Here is a 19286-nt window from a genome sequence, read left to right as displayed (position 1 = left end):
CAGAAAAAGGTGTGCATATTAACATTTTCATAATAACAGTAGCATCATGTTTTAACTGCTACCTTTTTTGTTGTTGGTAATGGGGTTTGAATCCAGCTTTGTGATGACTACGCAGACATTCGACCACTTGAACCATGCCGCCAGCCCTGTATTCTATATTTAGAGATAGAGCCTTACAGAATTTCCCTGGGCTAGCCTCCAACTGGACGTCCTCCTGCCTCTGGAGTAGCAGGGATTATGGGGCTGCACTACCATGCCCAGCACATATGACCTTCTTACCTTATTTTTTAAACTCAGAAGGAGAAAAAGTCAGAGAACTGTGAAAGACTAAATCATCCAACAGCTTGAGCTGTTTAAAGTTATGGCTCACACTGAGTTGACTGCAGTGAGCTAAATTCAATTTTGTTTTTCTCTTTTTAGCAGGATAAAAGTTCATAAAGAAAACCGAGTCGTTTGAAGGAAATAAAGAGGTAACATTTTCTTTTGCATGGCTGGTCAAACGCGTAGGTTTTCAACCATCGACGTACAAACATGTCTTAAACTCACTCTGCCGAAGCAGCTACATTAGGTGGTCATTCTTATAGCTGTCCCTCCAATAAACACGCCTCCTATAAAGTGACCGCAATTTGGGTGACATTATGCATACTTCACTATGCTTGGTTGTATGGTATCTAACCAGAATCCTCTGCCCTCCCCCTCCTCCTGCCCCACCAGAACGTCAGGATCTTGTTTGGGAATATAGTTTTGCAAATGTAATGAGACAACATGAGGACACTGAAGTAACTGGTGACCTTATAAGAAAATCATCTGACACAAAGATACAGAGTGACACACAGGAAAGAAGGTCACATGAAGACAGGCAGAGACTGGTGTGATGCTGTTACAGCCATGGGATACCCGGGGCCACCAGAAATGGGACGAGCCAAGGAAAGATTCTTCCCTAGAGCCAAACACCATAATTTTGGACTTGGGGCCTGGACAACGAGAGTGAATAAAGTTCTGTTGCAAGCCACTCATTCAATGGTATTTTGTTACCGCAGTTCTAGGAACTTAATACAGGTCTGTCTGCTCGCCAGTGCCAGTGTGCCAATGCTTTGCTACAGTCTAAAACAAGATTGGTTCAGTAGGTGACATAGCTATTGGACATTATGGTGATATCACACAAGCACATGACTTAATGTTTTATGAAATATCAGGCTGATGGACTGAAAAGTCTTTGCCACAGTTAGAAAGCACAGCAAAGATAATAAAGATGAACCTGATACATACTGTAATTGAGAAATTTACATTCTGAACCATCTTAGATTACACTGCATGCAATCTGAGTGACAAAAAACACGTTAGCTTAATGTTTTAAATAATGTAACTGTGAATATACATATGTGACATGCACTTGATAGTTTGCTATCAGTCATATTATATGGTTAGCCAGAAGCTCCTGACTCAGACTGTGATGGATCACTGACTGCTCAGCTAAGGAACGGCATACTGTGCCTTTGTTAACCACAGGGACCTTGGCACAACTTTAGAGAACAGCTTCTCCAAGACTGCAAGCTCAGATGTTGCTCAGACAAGATGCATTTGGATAGGATGGGGGCATCCGGGATGCTTCAATGGTGACAGCAAAGAGTGACTGCAGCTACATTATTAAAGCAACCGAAATGGCAAAGGTGACATCCCTCTTCTACAAAGACACATTACTAGTGCCAAATTGACAAAAAGCTGAGTGGACATGACTTCAGCAGGGGGGTAAAAAACCTCTAGGGGAGGAAGGAAAGAAGAGAATGATAAGAAAGTGAATAATATTGAAATGTATCACATCTGTGTGGGAACAAGACAACAGAGCACACTGAAAATGGCTGAACAACATGGGGGTAGGGGGAGAAGTGAATGGAGTAATAGAGGGGGGTCAGACTGATTAAAGTACAATATATTCAGTGCATAGATACCATGGTGAAACCCCTCTGAACAATGAATGCTTACTTGAACAATGAAGGACAGGATTGTAAAACAGGTCATGTTAAGAGGAGGACACAAGAGGGAGGGAAGAGAAAGGGAAGAGGATTAAGGAGGGTGGATGTGGTTAGTCTATTTCCTACACGTGTATGAATATGGACACTGAAACCTGTCAAAGCCAAAAGAAGGGGAAGGGGGAAAGGGAGAACAATGGAGGAGATAAACCAACCCTTATACGCATATATAAAAATATCACAATAGAAGACCCTGTACAACTATTATAAACTAATAAAAACATTCTAAAAATCTCCGTGGAGAAAAGGAAAACTTGCATCAGTGCAGGAGGCTATCTGATTAGAATGCTCTCTTTCAGCAATTACAAGAAATACACAGGGACATAATTTAAACCAAAAAGAAGAGCAATCATGTTTTCTTTAAGGTCAATGCTAATCACAGCCGCATACACAATAGCCCCTGGGACCTGAGCAAGCAAGAGAAACGGGCCAATTACGGAAAGCTTCCTTCCAAAGTGAGGACACCGCCATTAACAAGCCAATCTTACTGTCGTGTGTCTCATCTCGCTCAACTCTACTTTGTAGTGGGTTTGCCTCAAAATGCAGCACGAAGGATGACTTCAAAATCACTCCTGTAATCCAGGAGGCTATCAATCACACGAGGAGAGCAACTGTCAACAGTTTGTCCTGGATACTGGCAGATCAGAAAACTGAAAGCTATTGTGGATTCGGGGTTCGAATACACACTTCAGCACGTGCCATACACTTGACTTTTAACTTTTTCCTAAGTTACCACAGAAACTAAGAGTCCGTGAAATTGACAGATCCTTTAGTAAAGTGAAATTGCTGTTATGGGAATGGGTGGAGAAAATATGTCAAAGCTGCATAAGTCATACCCCATAACAACTCCACACCTGCATTCAATTAAAAATCCTAAACCTTGAGCTATCATTAGATCATAATGACTTCAACTGCACTGTGGAACTTAACTAGGTTACCATGCTCCTTTATCCAATAATACTGTTGACTCTTCATAGTTTAAAAAAAAAAAAAAAGTTTGAAAAACTTTCCCGAGAGTTTATAACTGCTTTTATCTAAAATTACTTCTCAGAAATATTCAAATTCAGTCAGCCTAAGGCTCTCTAGAAATTCACTGCAGATAGATACTCTCCAGGGTAAGAATTAACTGAATGTCTGGAAAGGAATAAAAAAATGATGCTCTGTTTTTTTCTTACCTCCACGGTTTGATCAAATATGTACCTGCTCTATAAACAAGTATCCAAAACTCAAATAACAACATTAAAGACTCTAGTGGGTTTTAATATAATAAATTAGGGTGAAAACTATAAAGACTGGGACCACAGAATACAAGCCCATATCTCATTAACAGACTTTGAGAACAAAGCAAACAGGCCAGTACCACTTATTTCCAAAAAGTGAAATGCTACCAAGGGTTTCCCATCAACAGAATCACATACACTGAAAGTTGTGAACATAACAGTCTACTTCAGTTCCAAGGAAATTCACCCCACCGCCCTCATTTCAACATCTCATAGGAAAACACACTTTCATATGCCTAAATTAATTATATCATGTTAAGAGTAGGAAGAAAAAATGGAGTTGAAGGAAAAAGTAATGGTCTGAAAAGAGAAAATAATCAGGGAATCACTACATAGACACATTTATTCACCAGCTATAATTCATGTAGCTAAAACAAGAAGTATGCTCTACAATGAAAATGACTTCATTCCCAAACTCACACATTAAAGCTTAAAAGCAATGAATCCCTTCCCCCTTTCTCCTCATTCTAACTTTGTACACCAGCAACTCATTACATGCAAACTCCTCTCACAGGACACACAGTGCAACTGTAAACTATCCCTATAAGTGCTGAGCTAATTTTAAAACTCTAAAACTTTTCCCCATTTTTGTCTATGACCCAAACACATACAAAACATATTCAAACAGGAAAATATCCTTTCTGACTTCTAGAGAATTCCATCCCCCCAGCAGGAGGTCTTTCTTCCTGTTTGCAACAACAACAAAAAAAAGAACAATGACTTTTTTACTTTCAGACTTAGAAAACTCCCTCAAACTGATTGCCCTGGAATCTACACCATGACAATTTTCCTTAATGGACCCAAAGCCCCCTCACCTTTCAGGCAGAACATTCTACAGCAGTTCCATGGAGGGGCTGGGGCTCTGTGATCCTATGAAGCCTGCAGTGCTAGGCACAGCTGTCTCCCACCCACCTCCGCAGCAGCCACCGCCAGAGCCAAAGCAGGGCAGTTGGCCAGCCCTGTTACTACAGGAAGCCACTGCCCAATCCCAGCTTTCTGGGCTGGGCTGCTGACACCTCCCTAGCTCTCCTCAGTCATTTCACACCGGCAGCCAGCCCAGGATCCTGATGAAAGGGGAGGGAAGGGGCTTAGCAGCCTGGGTTCATCCTGACCAGTGCAGACCAGCCCAAAAGCAGCCAACCATTTGTTTGTGTGATCTCAGCATTTTCCACTCCAGCAGATGTGACTCTTCACGTGATCGACAAACGGCACAAAAAAATTACTCGATCCAGTTTCACTGTTTTCTATTAATTATGACTTACTGTTCTTTGATGGCCCTGTTGCTTCTCTGTCACATGCTCTCCTTTTTTCTCTGACATGGATCAACCCACATTCTGTACATAACTTACACTATATGAAAGGTTGCACACAGCTGTCCGAGCCTACAGAAGTGAGTGAATGTAGGTGAGATGTCCGTTCAGCGCGATACGTAATGGTAAACCATTGTTACTATCACTACTACAGTTGCCAAGAAAGTGTTCGGATAAAAACGTGACATGTGCTACTGTGACACTTCTGTGGCACCAAAGTCAATGAGAGCCTAGAATGTCTAACTATGGTAACCATCATTCAGCTTCTTCCCTTCCACCAGACAGCTAATCTCACTCTAGCAAGTTCAGGGCTTCTTGACAGTAAACTCATTAACATGGGTTAAGAGTAAAAGAAGAGAAACAGTCTAGAGACATTGCCTCAGGGGCACCCTATTTAAAAGTGTCTTTGAACCCTGCGTGGCCCTATGGGCCTTCCCCAAAGTAGATTCTGGAGTCTTCTTGCTGCAGGAAGTGGCCATTGTTCACTGGCCACTGTTGCTGGCTGGTCTTCCTTTGGACTCCACAGGATACAGGAAACTGACTCATACAACTAATCCATCTATCTGTGTGCTGGAGCACTGGCTGTAACCTTGCCATGCAATATACATGCTCTGTACTCTTTTGGCTTCCACTATCTAGTTCAACAGATCCTGATAGAGTTTCTTCTCTTCACCATCCTGTATCACCTACCCTGAGGAAGTCATCACACTGTGATCGGAAGGAAATACAAGATGAAGTCCCTCATCAGAAGCAAGTTAGGATGTAAAGAAAAAAACTGAATGTGGAATGATAACCTGTGATCTTAACGCTTACAACAGAACTTTTCATCTCATTTAGCAAGCCATGAAGTGATTTGCCCATCTAACTACCCATGACAAACCCAGACCTCCTGACTAGGCTTCTTCCATCTCAGCAAGTGACCCTCTCCATGGTGGACTGGAGGCATCCTCTGCCCGCTCCTGTCTTGGGCAGCCTTGCATGTAATGTACAAATTGCAAAGATATTCCTGGAGTTATTTGAGTTCGATTCAACTTTTTAAATTGCACACAGAGAAATTCCTACTTGGAGGAGGGAAGCCCTTTGAATACGGCCTCATACACAGAGCCTGGAGTGGTGGTGGGTATTTAACAGCACTCTAAGATTACTCATCAACTATTTTAGTAGTGGTGAGTTGGTGAGTTTACATGCGGGAAAGAACACTAAGAGAACCTGATTCCAGTCGCATCCATATCACTATCTATCTGGTCTCTGTAGCAAATCATTCTCTGTCAACGTGAAGATTATAAGGTTGGGTCCAAACTCTAAGATTCCATCCTGCTGTTAATTTTTTTGGTATGAAAACACACACACACACACACACACTGTTAGGTGCATTGTGCCAGGTCACAAGAAAAAAGTGAGTCTGCCACTTCGCAGTTTAGTACAACAGATGAGTAGAGTGGTGTAGCTCAATGGTAGAGCACTTCCCTAGCATGTGTGAGGCCCTGGGCTCCATACTCAGCAGAGAGAGGTAATAAGCTATACAACGGAAGAAAGCACAAAACTAATAATGACCAGTGACAGTTTCTCTCCCACTGTCATCTAATTAGGCTACTCTTGTTAACTAGGTTAAAACAGCTGTAATTTAATGTAGTGAGCTGAACAGTGTCTACCCAAAATTCATGTCTACCCTCAGAATGCAACCTTATTTGGAAATAGGGTCTTTGCAGGTATAATTAAGGAAAAGGTGAAGGTGAAGTGATACTATTGGGTTAGGATGGGCCACTAAGAGTGTCCTAAAATAAGAGAGGAAAGAACACACAAAACACCAAGAAGATCAGGTGAAGATGGGCCTGCTGCATGCAGGCGAGGATTCCCACCCGCCCTCAGAGAGAGAAAGCATAACCACTCGGCACCTTGCTTCAGACTCCATCCTCCTGAAGTGTGAAAGAAAAAACCTTTTTTGTCTCAAGCCACCACATTTGAGGTGACCTAGAAAAGCAACCCCAGCAAACCAACCCATTTAACAAGGCAATAATTATTATGGGAAAAGAGGCATAACTTGTTTTTCTTTTTAAATTGACTTCAATGTGAGCTTACATGCACTTATAATCTATTTTTTCCACACCCTTGTACTGAGGTAAATTTTTGCTTGAAACAAAGTATTACTCTAATAACACTCCCTAACAACACAAATATCATCATATTAAATTAGCAAAACTGCAGGTGTTACCAACTGTAAAGTTCATAGCATTCCACCCAAGCAGTAGAAATGGAATAGACTCTGATGAATATATAGTAAAAGATTAGCATGCTTTAATAATCCCTTGATTGTGACCAGCGGACAACTGTATACATCTGAGACATCAACCATGAAAATTACACTGCCCAAACTCTGGGAAAAAATAAGAAGTATCTATTGAGATGATATCATCTACCACTAGTGATCATTGCTACTGAGACTGAAAAACATACTGAGGATGCTGCCTGGAGGAAGTCCCAGGGCAGGGTGATGCACAGGCTGAGTTTACGGCCCTTCGGACAGGACAAAGGTCTTGCCTTTGTCAACCCTGACACTAGGGCAGCAACCACTTTTCTGCCCTGTAGGATTACAACATCCAACATCATGCTAAAGTTTAACATTACCATCTCTGTAACAGGGAGTGGTAACCCACATTCACAGCCAAAATTTTTCAGAATAATATCTTCCAAAGCCCTACAGTGCTAGTTTACTTATGTGCGAGAATTTTTTTCTTTTAATAAAATAGTAAAGAGGAGGATAAGTTAAGAATTACTTTGCATAACACATAGAATCCTAAGTCTAGATTGGTTCAAAATTATGGTTCATGCCTGGCAAAACACAAAACAAAATTAGAAGAAAAACAGCATATCTTCTCCTAAATATCCTGAGTCTTCCTCCTACCAGAAATGCAGTGAAAGATGGAAAAGCCCTTCTCCACACCCTTCAAGGGTTTGTTTCTCATCAGCGAGAAAGTATCCCTTTCTACCTTTGTCATACCTGTATGGCAGCCTAGACAGGCTGTTGAAGCACAGAGAGCTTTTCAAGTCAGAGGAGCCCAAAGACATAGGAGCAACCACTGGTGCTTTCTCTTTCCCTATATTGATGAGTGATGGTACTAGGGTTTGAACTCAGGATTCTGCACTTGTGAGGCAGAGGCTTTACTGCTTCAGCCACACTTCCAGCCCTCTCTTTCCCTGTATTGAAGAGAATGAAGATGCTAAAACCCTCTGACATCCTTAAGAAAATGACCAGGTTAATCCAGTTTGCTGGATGATACCTGTGACCTTCAGAATGGAAGTTTAATTACCCAACTAAATTTCCCCAAGTTTTAAGGACTCAATCTGGGGTGTTTATACATTTTTGACAATGCCACAGGCACAAGAGAAAAAGACAAGAATTTAAAAAAAAAAGCATTTTAACATTAAATTGGTCCATTTCCTTTTTTGTTTAGCTAGTTGTTTATTTGCTTATTGGTGCTAGGGATTGAACTAGGTCCTCATGCATACTAAACATTCTTTCTACTAGTGAGCTTCACCACCAGCCCCTCCCTGATTAGTTAAAAACTAGTTCACTGTTCTGGGGCCCCCAGTTTGGCCACCTTGTAGACAAGGAAATCGGGAGCACAGTTCTTTGTTTTGGATGCTTTTTCCTCTTCACAGGATCTGAACCTGTATCCTATTTCATTTTTCTGCACTCTGGAGCCAGACCTGGCCTACTTGGATCCAAGAGCATCCTCTCATCCTCTTTGCTGTCATGTGTCTCTTTGGAAATACCTGTGTCTTGGGTCACCATTCAGAACACAAACTAACAACAGTGTTCCAAGGCAAGTGGGCAAGTAAGTGCCTCGCTGAGATTCTCTGATGGAGTCTGGCCTCAGGTAGACACATTCACTCTATTTCCTGCCTGAATGAAGTGTTGCCCTAATTCGCCATTTTAAGATATGCTCTCCTGAATGGGTTCTTACAATTACATTCACTTTTTTTTTTTCTTTGCAGCCATGTCTAGATTCCTTAACATGGCTACTAAGAAAGTAACCCTCATTTGGCTCCTTTCCATGAAATTTGTGTGTGGTCTTATTCATAGCATCCTAGCTCTCCTAATAACCAAAACGTAGAAGAGAACCTTTGGGGTTCCATTTTCCCACAGAACATAACAATCTCTCCAAGTTGACCTGGGCTCTTAGTTTAGGTCATTTCCAGTCTCTCCTGACAGCTCACTGCTGCCTGCTGGGTTCCAGTCTGTAAACCACCCCCCACCCACTTCTTTGGGAGCACAGTGATATGCTTTAGACCCATCCCTCCTTCCTATGCACCCATTCCTCCCTTTGAGAATGGAAATGCTTATTCTGTGCTACTGTATGTTAGAAATTTGTAACTAGGTTTTATATTTTTACAGGAGCTCACAATAGAGTTGCCTTGAATCTCAAAGGAGATTTTGGACTTGAACTTTTGAACAATGTTGAACTTTTGGGACTCTTGAAGATGAACTAAATGCATTTTCTCATTATGAGATGAACATGAGCCTTTGGGGGGGTCACAGGCTGAATGGCTGAATATTATGGTCTAGGTATAAAGTGTCCTGATAAAGGCTCATGTATTGAAGGCTCGGTCCCCAGACAATGGTGCTACTGAGAGGTGATTGTACATTAAAAGCACTAGCTTCATCAATGGATTCATCAACTGATGAGTTCTCGGCTGAATGGACTATGAGAAGGTGGGGCCTAATTGGTGGAAGCAGGTCATGCGCAGTTTGCCTTTGAGGAATGTATTTTAACCCTAATTCCTTCTTCTCTCACTCTCTTCTTCCTGGCTGCTATCAAGTGAGTTTCTTTCCTCTACTATGGCCTTCCACTATGATGCTTCTGCCTTGCCATAGGCCTAGAAGTAATGGAGCCAATTGGCCTTGAAGTTATACCTCGTTAGCCATGGCTGAGATATTTCTATAACCTAGAACACTCCTTGGCACTTTTATGGCCATTCTATTTATCTTGTTTTCTTACTAAATCAGACCTCTTAATCCACTTTCATACCTACTAATCTTTCTGAAAGAACTCCAATTGCTCCATTCTCCCCATTGGAAGAAAAACAAAATCATACTGCCACTTATGTAAAAACACAAGAAAATGATAAATCCCAAACCCCTCATCCAGCAATAACAGCTCTTCTGGACTTGGATGCAATTCATTTTGCAAACTATTCTGGACACACCCCCTTAAGTGGTCCCTTTGGTAGGCTTTGTGCCTTATTCCATATGGTCTCCCACCCCAGCTATCCTTGATCAGGCTATGATTTCCTTTGTCTGGAATGCAGCCCCACCCCACCCATTTGTTTGCTTCTTCAATGTCTCCTTGGACAAGGCCCCTCTCCAGCAGCAGACTCAATCTCAACCTTGCAGTACACTGACACAGAACTTTATACATCCAGTTATCACAGTGTCACCATTGCTCAAAGCACAGAGCTGCGCAATCACACTTAACTTTTGATGCTTTGCAAGGTACATACAACATGATCACTATTTGTAGTACAAGCACATAAAATCAGAGTTGTTACTTCATTATTATATCCAAAAGCAAATAATAGGCAATGTGTAAAATCCTTCAAAATACATATCCAATACCACATTAATTCCTGTGAAAAATCATAAAAATACTTAATATACTTCTTAAAATTAAATGAGTGGATACTTTTTCACTACATTTAACTATATTAAACTCATTTAAAAAGTCACTCACACCATATACAAGTACCAAATTGTACCCCATGAATTTGTACAATTAAAAATAAAAATAACCTTTTGGGAAGCGAATAAGTAAGTCATGATCACCAATAGCTCAACTTTATGATACAAATTTTATAAATCACCATTTCTTTGGTCTCATTTTCTGACACACAAATCCAGACGCCATTCTCCATCAGGTAAGTTCACCAGAGCAAGATGGAAAAGCAGTTTTCGCCACCCTCATTCTGTCTGAGTTAAATACTTAAAGAATGATGGAAGTGGGAAGGGAAAGAGTTTTTCTCGAAGTAACTATTACAAAAATATTGATGTTGGTACACCCGTCCAGCTGCAGGGAGGACACCAAGAGATGTCATACCAATGATTCCAAACCCCTTGCTTAATAATGAGATACATTATAAAGAGAAGAAAAACTGCTCTGCCATTGTAACTGTGCCTAAAAGCACGCGTCATATTTTGGATAGTCTAGGTTAAAAAACCTAAATAACCTAATTACCACACAGAAAAGATACAGCATCCTGCACTTTCATGCTGTACATTTTATCAATGTGCTCCTTCAGAGACTGACTCCCCAAATACACAGATCAATGGCAATCACACCCCCAATAGCTAACCTAAAAAAAAGGCAATTTGTATCGTTTCCTCCTAAGTATCTGCGTTATCTGAGGAAGTTAAAATAACCAACATTCAATGAAAGAAACAGATACAATTCTTTCATCTATAGAACTGTCCTAAATCAGCCAGCCTACAAATTGGAATTATTCAAGTTCATGTATCAGTCAACTAGGAGAACCCCAAGTTGGACCAGAGTTATGTGTTAATAAAAAGCTCACAGCCAGATACAGTAACTGGACAACTATTTTAAATCATCAAGCAAAGACAGAAAGAAAAATACATGAAGATACTAATAGAAAGATACAGCATGCCAAATTAAAACATCCATAATCCTGATGATTTCCACACAAAAAACGGAATATTATTCTAATATTTAAGGTCCTTGAGGCTTAAAAACTTAAAATATTTTGTTTTGAAACCAACTACATATTTGAAAAACTCAGAGCTCTGTAAAGAACTGGGGGATTTCTATAAAAAGGTAGTTTATTTCTGAAATCATCACATTCACCAACTTTTGACCCAATTTAACTGTGGTGACATGTCAAGGAAGAAGCTAATCGTTTCCCTTTCAACTGCCAAATCTCCTAAGCAGCCAGGCAGTTTTGAAACTTCAGGAGTAGCGAAGTTATTCCAGGATCCATGGGATTTATAAACGGTGATGGTTTCAGGAAACCACAGCAGTTAAGACTCCTTCAGTCTTTTCCTCTGTCCTTAGGAGTTTAAAAATAAGCAAGAAAATGATTCTTCAAATTGGTAGACCAATTTCAGGGGTGGAGTGCACGCCACAGTACATGATAATGACAGAGTGACAAGGTCTATGGGGCACAGTACATCCCACAAACACACAGCTCCTTTCTGTCTTTCTCTTGATCATGCCAAAACACGAGCAGAGAGCTCTTTCCTTTTTTGATTTCTCTCTCTAGCTTAATGTCAGAAAAGTTAAATTCCAACCGAAGTAACTTACGTACTTAAACTGGGATTTACTTACATTCTCTTTTTATTCAATGTATCTCTGCAAATTCAGCTATTAACTAAACAAATCTCCAGCCACTCAAGAGGGAAAAGGTTACATGTCAAAAACAGAATACCAAATTTAAAGTTAAAAATGGGTTTGTTTCTTTGGAGGCAGGTGTGCCTCGTCTCTGGGGACTCCAGTTCATACAAAAGAAAAGCTGCAGCTTGGGCTGGTGGGTTTGTTCTCCCCCTCCCTTTCATCCTTTAAAAACAGAATGCATTTTGGTTTTCAGTGGGATAAAACTGACACCCAACCAAGAGCCTATTTTCAGGGTTGATGCTTCTCCCCTTTTGCTATGGTTAGTAAGTTGCTCGTCCCTTGCACATCTGCTTAGAGAGTCTTCTGCCTGACACAGAGGAAACAAAAGGCTCCCAACGCCTGCTCTGTAGGTCAGCAAAGGAATCTGTCACTTGGCCTTTGCAGGGCAGTCAGGAATGTCAAAATTAAAGGAACTCATGGAAAGGAAGGCATGCTCCACTCCATTGAGGAGGGGAGGAAAGCCTCACCGGCCCCCTGCTGGTCCTGAGGTCTTGAGCCAGCTAACTCAAGGTCCAGGGTTGCTTCATTTCTGTCAGACCAGGGATGGGATGCACTAGCTCTGAGGCTCTTCCCAGCCCTTAATGCCTTAACCATGCTGTCAAGGTAACTCAACTTGGAACGTTCACACCTCCAATTTAGTGACTATACACAAATATTCATTGAAATGCTCTCAAATGTCACAGAGAGGGAAATATGGGGCCATTGCTTCAATAAAATCTCTCAATTATTTAAGTTGGCTTCTCTAGTTAGGTAAAGAAAAAACAGTATTCAAATTTTTATTCCGTCATAAAAGAAACAGAGGACTGGAGGAGTGGCTCAAGCAGTAGAGCACCTATTGTGAAAGTATGAAGCCCTGAGTTCAAACCCCAGTCCCGCCAAAAACAAAAGAAGTAACAGATCTATCAGTGAGATTTTTGTAATGACAACAGTCATTATGTTAGGTACAGAAGCTCTTCCTCTCTGGAGTAAGCACCTTTGATCAATTCTCCAGTGTCCTGAAAATGAAAGGATAACTATTTTATTAAAATTGCCTCATTTCTTGAGGCATAATTTTAATTTGTTAAACTGCTTTCAAACATTTTACAGCTTTCTTACATACAAGTCAAAGTCCCCAGTGAGCAATTACCGTGGGCCTCAGATAGGGATTATATTTAATACAGACGATTACAAGGTCATGTGAAATTTGCACACTGAGTTATTTGTGGTTTATTGAGAAATTCATGGAAAAACAGACCCAGGTCAGCTTTCTCATATTTTATATAATTCTCATTTGTATTAATGAGAATCAAATGCTATTTGAAGTGTGGGTCAAAAATGTTTAGTGGAGAATTGGTTTTAAATAAATAATAGAAATATGTCTTATCCTTACCATGTCTTGACTTTTTTTTTTAAAGCAGATGATGTGATGACAGATATTAAATAGAGAATGGGTGTGGTTGTGCATATCCATAATCCCAGCTACTCGGGGAGCAGAGGTAGGAGGATTGCAGTCCAGACAGCCCAGATAAAAGCACAAGTCCCCACCTGAACAACAACTAAAAGGACTGGGGTCGGGGCTCAAGAGGCACAGCACATACCTAGCAATGCTAGGCCATGAGTTCAAAACTCAGTACTGCCTTCCCCCTCTTCCCCAAAAAGATGTGCAATAGAAATTTTGGTGAGGTATGGTGGTGCACACCTGTAATCTCAGAACTCAGGAGGCAGAGACAGGAGGATCTCAAGTTCTAGGCCAGTCTTGGCTACATAAGGAAACCCTGTCAAAAAAGTACTTAATTAGGGGGAGAAATTTGGCATCCGAGTATCAGGTGGCGAGAAGAGAAGGAGGGACAGGTGAGGGAAGGGCACAGTGTTATTAGAGGAAGTGGTTACTGGTGAAACTGAAGCCTGAAAAGCAACAGTTGCTTAGTAAGTGAAGCAGTGCAGTATCAGGTTGTAACCCTACCTGAAAAAGCAGAGGGAGCACAGAACTGCTTACAACTTCATAGTCACAAAAAGAACCCGAATCCTAAATACAGCCATGGGCACAGCATGAATGCAAACTTACTCCTATTCAGTGGTGCTAAAAGCAATGCCATCAGCAGATAAATTTGTAAAAAATTAGGTATCACATTAACGTCAGCTTATCAAGACTACTTTTCTAGCTGGGGGCTGGTGGCTCACACCTATAATTCTAGCTATTTGGAAGGCTGAGATCAGGAGGATTGGATTATGGTTCAAAGTCAGCCCAGGCTTAGTTCACGAGATCCCATCTCCAAAACAACCAGAGCAAAATGGACTGAAGGTGTGGCTCAAGTGTGAAGCCCTGACTTAAAACCCTAGCCCCTTTCCCCATTCTCCCCCCACACTCCCCTCCCCTCTGCCCCAAAGGCCACTTTTCTAACAATCCATTAAGATCAAAGTCACAATGGCCTCTGACCAGAGGACATGACTCTTGGGATTGTGGCTCACGATCTCATTAGTCTTCAGGTCAGTCCTCTCGGAGAAAACTGGATTTCTCAGGCACTCTGCACAAGGTCACAAATCAGAAACACCCAAGTAGACAGAGGAAGGGGATCTACAAGAGGTAGGAACAAAAACTAATGGTAAAAAGCAGAAGTCTTACAGCAAAAGTGGAATACAAAGCAGTCACTGCATGCAAAGTGCAAGGCAATGGAGCTCCACTCACAACAAGGTAAAATTCCTTACAGTCCTCAGTTGCCATGAGGGCACTACAACAATGACAAGCCTCAATGACTATACACGGTGACACCAGGTACCAAATAAAATCCAACTGTACTTTGCTGGTTGAGCAGAATTGCTGCAGTAGCATGGAAAGAGTGTGGGACAAGAAGTGGATTGAAATTCATTCTATGCCATTTACTACCTACATGACTTTGGCAAGTCACCAAATCTTTCAGGGCCTGCCATCTCACCATGAAAGGATGTAATGCCACCTGCCCTGCCCATCTCACAGGACTGTCATCACGATGAAATGAGATTAGTGTGTGAACAGTGACCCGAAAACACACTGCAGGTACAGTACACTATTAAAAGATGTTAATAAGGTAATATTTTGAATTGTTTCAGTTTTCTGAAAAGTAAATCAGTCAAGTTTCTGTTGTATGGAAATGGCAACAAGTAAAAGGTTTATTTCCAGAGGAATTTTATGCAAGCTAACATATAATTAATAGGATCATAATTTAGAAAAGTAGTCTTAGAGTTGGTGGCTACTTAGGAGGATGAAATTGGAAGGATCACAGTTTGAGGTTGGAACTGGGTAAATAGTTCCAGAGACTTCATCTTCCCAAAAATAACCGGGGCAAAATGGACTGGAGGTGTGGCTCAAACCAGTAGAGAGCCTACTTTGCAAGTAGCCCTGAGTTCAAACCCCAGTGCCACCAAAAAAAAAAAAAAAAGATTAGAATAGTTTCTCTAGCCAAGTACCAGTTTTCTATAACAACTTTATGTTTCAAAGAAAATACTGCTTTTCTCCCACTGAAGACATAAGATCTCCAATACACACAGACCAAGTCTAATGGCTCAAAAGTAAAATAACACGGACTAAAAGTGCCAACTAATTTGCCGCTATGGGGGATGGGTGGTAGGCGCGTAAACACAGTGACAGAAATGTAAAGGAACAAAGCAGATCTTAGCCAGACCTGGCTATTCCTAGGCTTCCCCTAGGGTCCACCTGAGAGCAGCAGGCTCTTCAACACTGCACCATGGCAGGTAGCGAGGCTCACATTCAAAATCCCTCAGTCCTGCTGCCAATTTTTTTGGGGGGGGAGGTTGGTATGACGTTTCAAGTTAGGGCCTTGCAGAGGGCTAGGCAGGTGCGCTACCATCTGAGCCATACCGCCAGCCCTTTTACCCTAGGTTACTTTTGAGATAGGGTTTTGCTTTTTGCCTACGCCAGCCTGGACCACAATTCTCGTATTTACGCTTCCTGCGTAGCTGAGATAACAGAGTGCCCCAGTGCCCAGCTACTGGTAGAGATAGTGGTTTCATGAACTTTTTGCCCAGGGCTGGCTTCAAACAGTGATCCTCTTGATCTCCACCTCCCAAGTAGCTAGGATTACAGGCATTAGCCACAGCACCTGGCCCTGCTGCCAGTTTTCAAGAACTATTTCTTACACACCTGAATGGTCCTAAACTAGAGGCACAGATGGAAACACTGGCAGATAAAGGCTTAAGTGCCTGCTGTCACAACTTGGTTTTCAGACAGATGGTTTTCTGAGTTGCAGCCTTAATCAACACTGCATCTCAAGGTACCTGTAGTATGCCAGATTTTTCTACAACGTGACTTGCACACAAACTCCATCACAGCTGAATTTCTGCATATCAGGAATGAGTTATCGGCACACAGCATAAGAAACCCCACTGAAAGAAGTGAAGTTCGTTGACAGCCCCAGTTTGCCCATCGAAGACTCTCACCTAATCAGGAGGCATAAAGCCAACTTACTAGGTTAATACTGCCATTTTTGGTTTAATAAAGTGGAATAAAACAAAACAGAGGGGAGAATAAAGAGTATCACATGCAGACATACAGGAAAAGTAGGTAGTTTCACAAAACTTCTGTGTGTTGCCACACATGAACACAGGTGGACTGGAAACCAATGTGAATTGTACTTACTACTCCAGACAGAAGCAAAACTTTGGAAAGTCTCTGACTTAAAACAATTGTAATTAAACTTCTTGGGCACTGAAAAAAATTCAACATTCACATCATAGTTCCACTGCAGAACTATATAGCATTTGAAACTAGCATTTACTATAGAGAAAACGAGCTCAATGGTCTCAGAAGCTAAAGAAAATATTTGCTAATTTGATTTTTGTTCAAACCTTTATTAGAGTTGGAACATAACCGTCAAGATTTCTCCAGTGAGTCACCACGACCCTTCCTGGTTACAATGGCGTAAGAACACAGGTCAGCTGAATGACACAGCACACATCCCTGAGTGTGGGATGCGGCCAAGCTGACAGTCCACAGGAACGTTGCAGGACAGAAGTCCTACCCTCTCAAGCTCCAGACAGCAGCAATCATGGCCCAAGTCACCTCAAAATTTGCTTATAGCCCAGACCTGGGTGGGACCCTTAGGGCAGAATGCTACTCAGGCATTTCAATCAAAGTACACTCAACTGCACTTGTGGGAGGCTAACAAGGAAAAATTATTTAAACCATCTTTTAATAGAACTACGGTGTGCTGATTAACTCAGAAATAAAATTACCTTCTGGTAGAAATCAAAGTTCTTTTTCCAGGAAGTCCAAAGCACTCTATGTACTTTCTATTGGTAAAAAAAAAATTATGTAAATAAAAAACTATCAGGTGAGATGATCACAGCAACGAAACCTAGTGCCAGCCACAACCACCACCAAGGTAAATTCACCAATTGTCTTCTGTATGCTTTGTAAAAGAATCCTCTACCAATCAAGGCCAAAGCAATACACACCTGTGCTCAGGTACGAATTCTGGCTTATCTCAAAATGTAATCCAGAAACACCAGGCAGGCAGCTTCTACATCAGCAAGGCGTTTCTGGTTACAAAGTAAAAGCGAACAGAGGGGAGGGAACTGTACCACCAACAAAATATATTTATTCTTATTTTCTCTTTTCAAGTTGATGGAAAAGACAAAAATGAAGTGATATTTTTTGAAATCTCAGCTGTTTGTGGCTGAGTTTCCTTCAAGAAGGATAGAGATACATTGAACCCATACCTGTCACTGTCTTGCACCACTAGAATAATTTTAAGCGGTGACTGGTGAGCTTTTATCTTTGTTCCACACTCTTTAACCATGTAGAGAAAGTTTCTTAAGCTATGCCTTAAAAACACAACTGAAACAATCAAAGTGCACAACTCATCATATAAGCAGCACACTCAGAGACCACCAAAACTTTATTGGTTTAGAGGATGGGATCAAAAATCCCTTAGCAACAGGAAAGCAGAACACAGCAGTGGAGACTCCTTATCTCTTCTCTGCTGGCAGTTCATGCCCTCCTCTGCCCTGGTTTCTTACCACCTTCTTTCCAACATAGTCTTTTCCAGAAATAAGAGGGCATGCAAATGGCAGGGTAGAGTCCCTCTGCTTTCCAACCTTAATGAGTACCTGCTCCAGGAAAAGCCATGGGCTAGGCCGCTCCAGGTATCCTCCCAACTCAAGCCATTTTCACAGCGCATCTGGGAGTGTGACTTTCTCCAAAGGTTGATCTATACAAAGTCTAATATGCGAGGAACCTTCAAACCCAAGAACCCACAATGTGTCCACCATGTGACTCACACATCAAAAAGTTCCTTGCATACGGGGAATGCGTCTGCTCGGTGGTGGTGTTGACATGAGATGCGCCAGCTGGGAACCCCAGCTTGATGAGTAACCCCCCACCACCACCACTGCCTTCTTTCTTGGGAAAGATGGTCTCAGATGACGGTGTGGCCAGGCAAGCACTCATCATTCACCATGCATGTTTGAATAACGAAGTGGGACAAGACAGCACAATAACAGGTTTCAGAAAGAACTAAATAAATAATGGTTGGCTGAATGTCCATGAAAACTGGTCAGTCATCAAATGTCCCTCCTGAAATGACAGGGGATGCTCTGAAGTGCAGAATTTGATGGCACAGTGAGGATGAGGAGGGTGGCATGGGCTGAGATGGACACAGATGTCTCCAGCCTCACACCCAGAATAGCTGTGTATATGAACATCGGGGGTGTGGGTTATTCAGAGGTTTGTAATCACATGCTCTGAGACAGTAGGCACCCCAAACACACCTTTAATTAGGAAGATTGGAAATGTGGGGAAACAGCACACCCTACTTCATAAAGCTCAAGCAAGTTTAACTACCTCTGAACATCACAGATGCTGCTGCTTCAGGGACCAGTAATCATTAACATCTGTTGGTCCCCTAATAAAGAGAGCCTAACAGAGTAGTCTTCATAACTGCTTTCCCTCACATGTCTACATAATCTTTTACCCAGTACTTTGTACCTTCTCACGACCACAGCCCCTGCATGACCTGGTTCCAGGACCTCCCTCTCCAACCCATTTGGCATCTAGGGCCCAGAGCAGTTTTTCTACGATGTTGCTGCCACCATCTAGTCCCACAATAACTGTGTAATTATACTGCAAGATACAAGACACTGGATGAGACCCAGGCAAGACTTTAAAGAGCTGCAAATCAAGAAGAAAGGACAAACGCAAATACTCTCCATGCACAGTGTTTGCCCTTAAACCAAATGTTACTGAGTCCATGACCCCAGAACGCCCCAGTACTACCAATGACATTT

The 19286-nt window shown here is 41.7% G+C and overlaps 1 protein-coding gene across 6 annotated transcripts in view; it reads right to left on the bottom strand.

Moving 5' to 3' along the window:
- Nhsl1 (NHS like 1) overlaps positions 1 to 19286 on the bottom strand; it is a 219084-nt gene that overhangs the window by 95831 nt on the left and 103967 nt on the right. For 2 of the 6 annotated variants that reach the window (XM_074073600.1, XM_020179422.2), the window contains exon 1: positions 4126 to 14342. The exons of the other annotated variants lie outside the window; for them this stretch is intronic. Coding sequence is in view for 1 of the 2 variants with exons in the window: in XM_020179422.2 (XP_020035011.2) it covers positions 4126 to 4141 (16 nt within the window). In the remaining variant the exon portion in view is untranslated. Of the gene's footprint in view, positions 1 to 4125; positions 14343 to 19286 lie in introns of those variants that run through there. 6 annotated transcript variants of the gene reach the window in all.

Source organism: Castor canadensis, chromosome 1, assembly GCF_047511655.1.
Source record: "Castor canadensis chromosome 1, mCasCan1.hap1v2, whole genome shotgun sequence".
In the NCBI taxonomy this organism is placed as follows: Eukaryota; Metazoa; Chordata; class Mammalia; order Rodentia; family Castoridae; genus Castor; species Castor canadensis.
The sequence above is the reverse complement of the archived record's forward strand: the minus strand, read 5'-3'. Positions and strand labels throughout refer to the sequence as shown.